The 1,683-nt window shown below is 40.3% G+C and overlaps 1 protein-coding gene across 1 annotated transcript; it reads right to left on the bottom strand.

Annotated features, from left to right (window-relative positions):
- Positions 1 to 291: 291 nt before the first annotated feature.
- On the bottom strand, positions 292 to 1,053 carry LOC110193255 (olfactory receptor 2T2-like). The gene has a single exon (XM_020964930.1). It carries the CDS (start codon positions 1,051 to 1,053, stop codon positions 292 to 294), a length of 762 nt encoding a protein of 253 aa, XP_020820589.1.
- Between the last annotated feature and the right edge of the window lie 630 nt (positions 1,054 to 1,683).

Raw genomic sequence — 1,683 nt, 5'->3', positions numbered from 1 at the left:
AAACCAGAAGGATGAGACTGATCAAGATGAATGTGAGGAAGTTGGGAATGGTGAACAAGGAAGTGTATATCAATCTACACACATTATAAGTCAGAATCACAGAGATTCTGAGTAAATCCATAGAGCACATTGCAGATTGGCACATCCAACACAAATAATGGAAATAATGTTGACTTGGTCTCCAGTTCCTGAGAAAGAGGCACAAAGTGGAAGTGGCAGGCTTGGGAGTAGCATTATACAAACAGCATAGGTACCTTTTTCTGCCAGATGGTCTAGGATGTAGAACATGTTTTATGTGTCTCTAGGTTTCCCTAGGAGTTTTCTTAGTGCTATTTTCATATCCTTATTCCTCAGGCTATAGATGAGGGGATTCAGGGTAGGTGTGAAGGCAACATAAAACACAGTGATCATCTTGTCCTTTTCTGGGGAGTGCAGGGACTTGGGCCTCATATAAAGAGATATCACAGTCCCAAAGAATAGGATGACAACCAGAAGGTGAGAAGAACAAGTGGAGAAAGCTTTTCTACGGCCCTGGGCAGAGCGAATTTGAAGGACAGTGTTGATGATGTGGGTATAGGAGAAAGTGATGAAGGTGACAGGGCACAAAAGGGTAAAGACACAAAGGATTTGTGAGAGAATCTCTGCCTGGGATGTGTCTGTACAGGAGAGGTGGAACAGAGCAGGCATTTCACATAAGAAATGATTGATAACATTATCCCTACAGAATGAGAGCTGGAATGTAGATACTGTTGCCACCAGGGATCCCACAAAGCCACCCATCCAAGACCCAGTCACCAGCCTCACACATACACCCCTGTTCATTATGACTGAGTACCTCAAGGGTTCCCAAATAGCAATGTAACGGTCATAGGCCATCACTGAGAGGATATAACACTCTGCAATGCCAAAGGACAGGAATGTGTAGACCTGTATTACACAGCAGACATAGAATATAGACTTTCTTTCTGCAAGGAAGTGGCCAAGCATTTGTGGGAACACACAGGATGTATAACAGACTTCAATTATGGACAGATTGGTGAGGAAGAAGTACATGGGCGTATGAAGGAATGTATTTATTATTATCAACAACACAATGAGCAGGTTTCCCAGCAAGATCATCAGGTAGATCATGAGGAAGAGGAGGAAGAGGTACACCTGGAGATCAGGCTGGCTGGAGAGTCCGAGGAGGATGAACTCAGTCACCGAGGTGAGGTTGCTGCTCTCCATCTTATTTATGAATCTACTGAGATAACATAGAGGCTTGTAATTACAAAATGCTTTACATTGTCTATCTCTCTTTTGATTCTTACTACAACCATTTAAAGCAGGCAAGGCACAGTGGTTTTCTCTTTCTTTTTTCCTTACTTATGAACTTAACAGTCATTCATAAACAAAAATGTTGAACTTGAAAAGAACAAAAAAGAGCATTGTTTATAAGCCCGTGAACTTCTGTTATGTAAGAACTTTAAAAAATTTACATTAAATTTAGCAAGGTAATAAAATTGCCACATTTGGTATTGTCCCTTCCTGAATTTTATTCATTTTGTTTCCATCTGTGTATTTATTTAGTATTTTATTTTTCCCCAGTTATGTGTAAAATCAATTTTTAGCATTTGTTTTTTATTTTATTTTTTTAAGGCAGGTGGGGTTAAGTGAGTTGCCCAGGGTCACACAGCTAGCAAG

This window comes from Phascolarctos cinereus, unplaced genomic scaffold (genome assembly GCF_003287225.1).
Source record: "Phascolarctos cinereus isolate Bilbo 61053 unplaced genomic scaffold, phaCin_HiC Scaffold_2;HRSCAF=192, whole genome shotgun sequence".
Classification (NCBI taxonomy): domain Eukaryota; kingdom Metazoa; phylum Chordata; class Mammalia; order Diprotodontia; family Phascolarctidae; genus Phascolarctos; species Phascolarctos cinereus.
The sequence above is the reverse complement of the archived record's forward strand: the minus strand, read 5'-3'. Positions and strand labels throughout refer to the sequence as shown.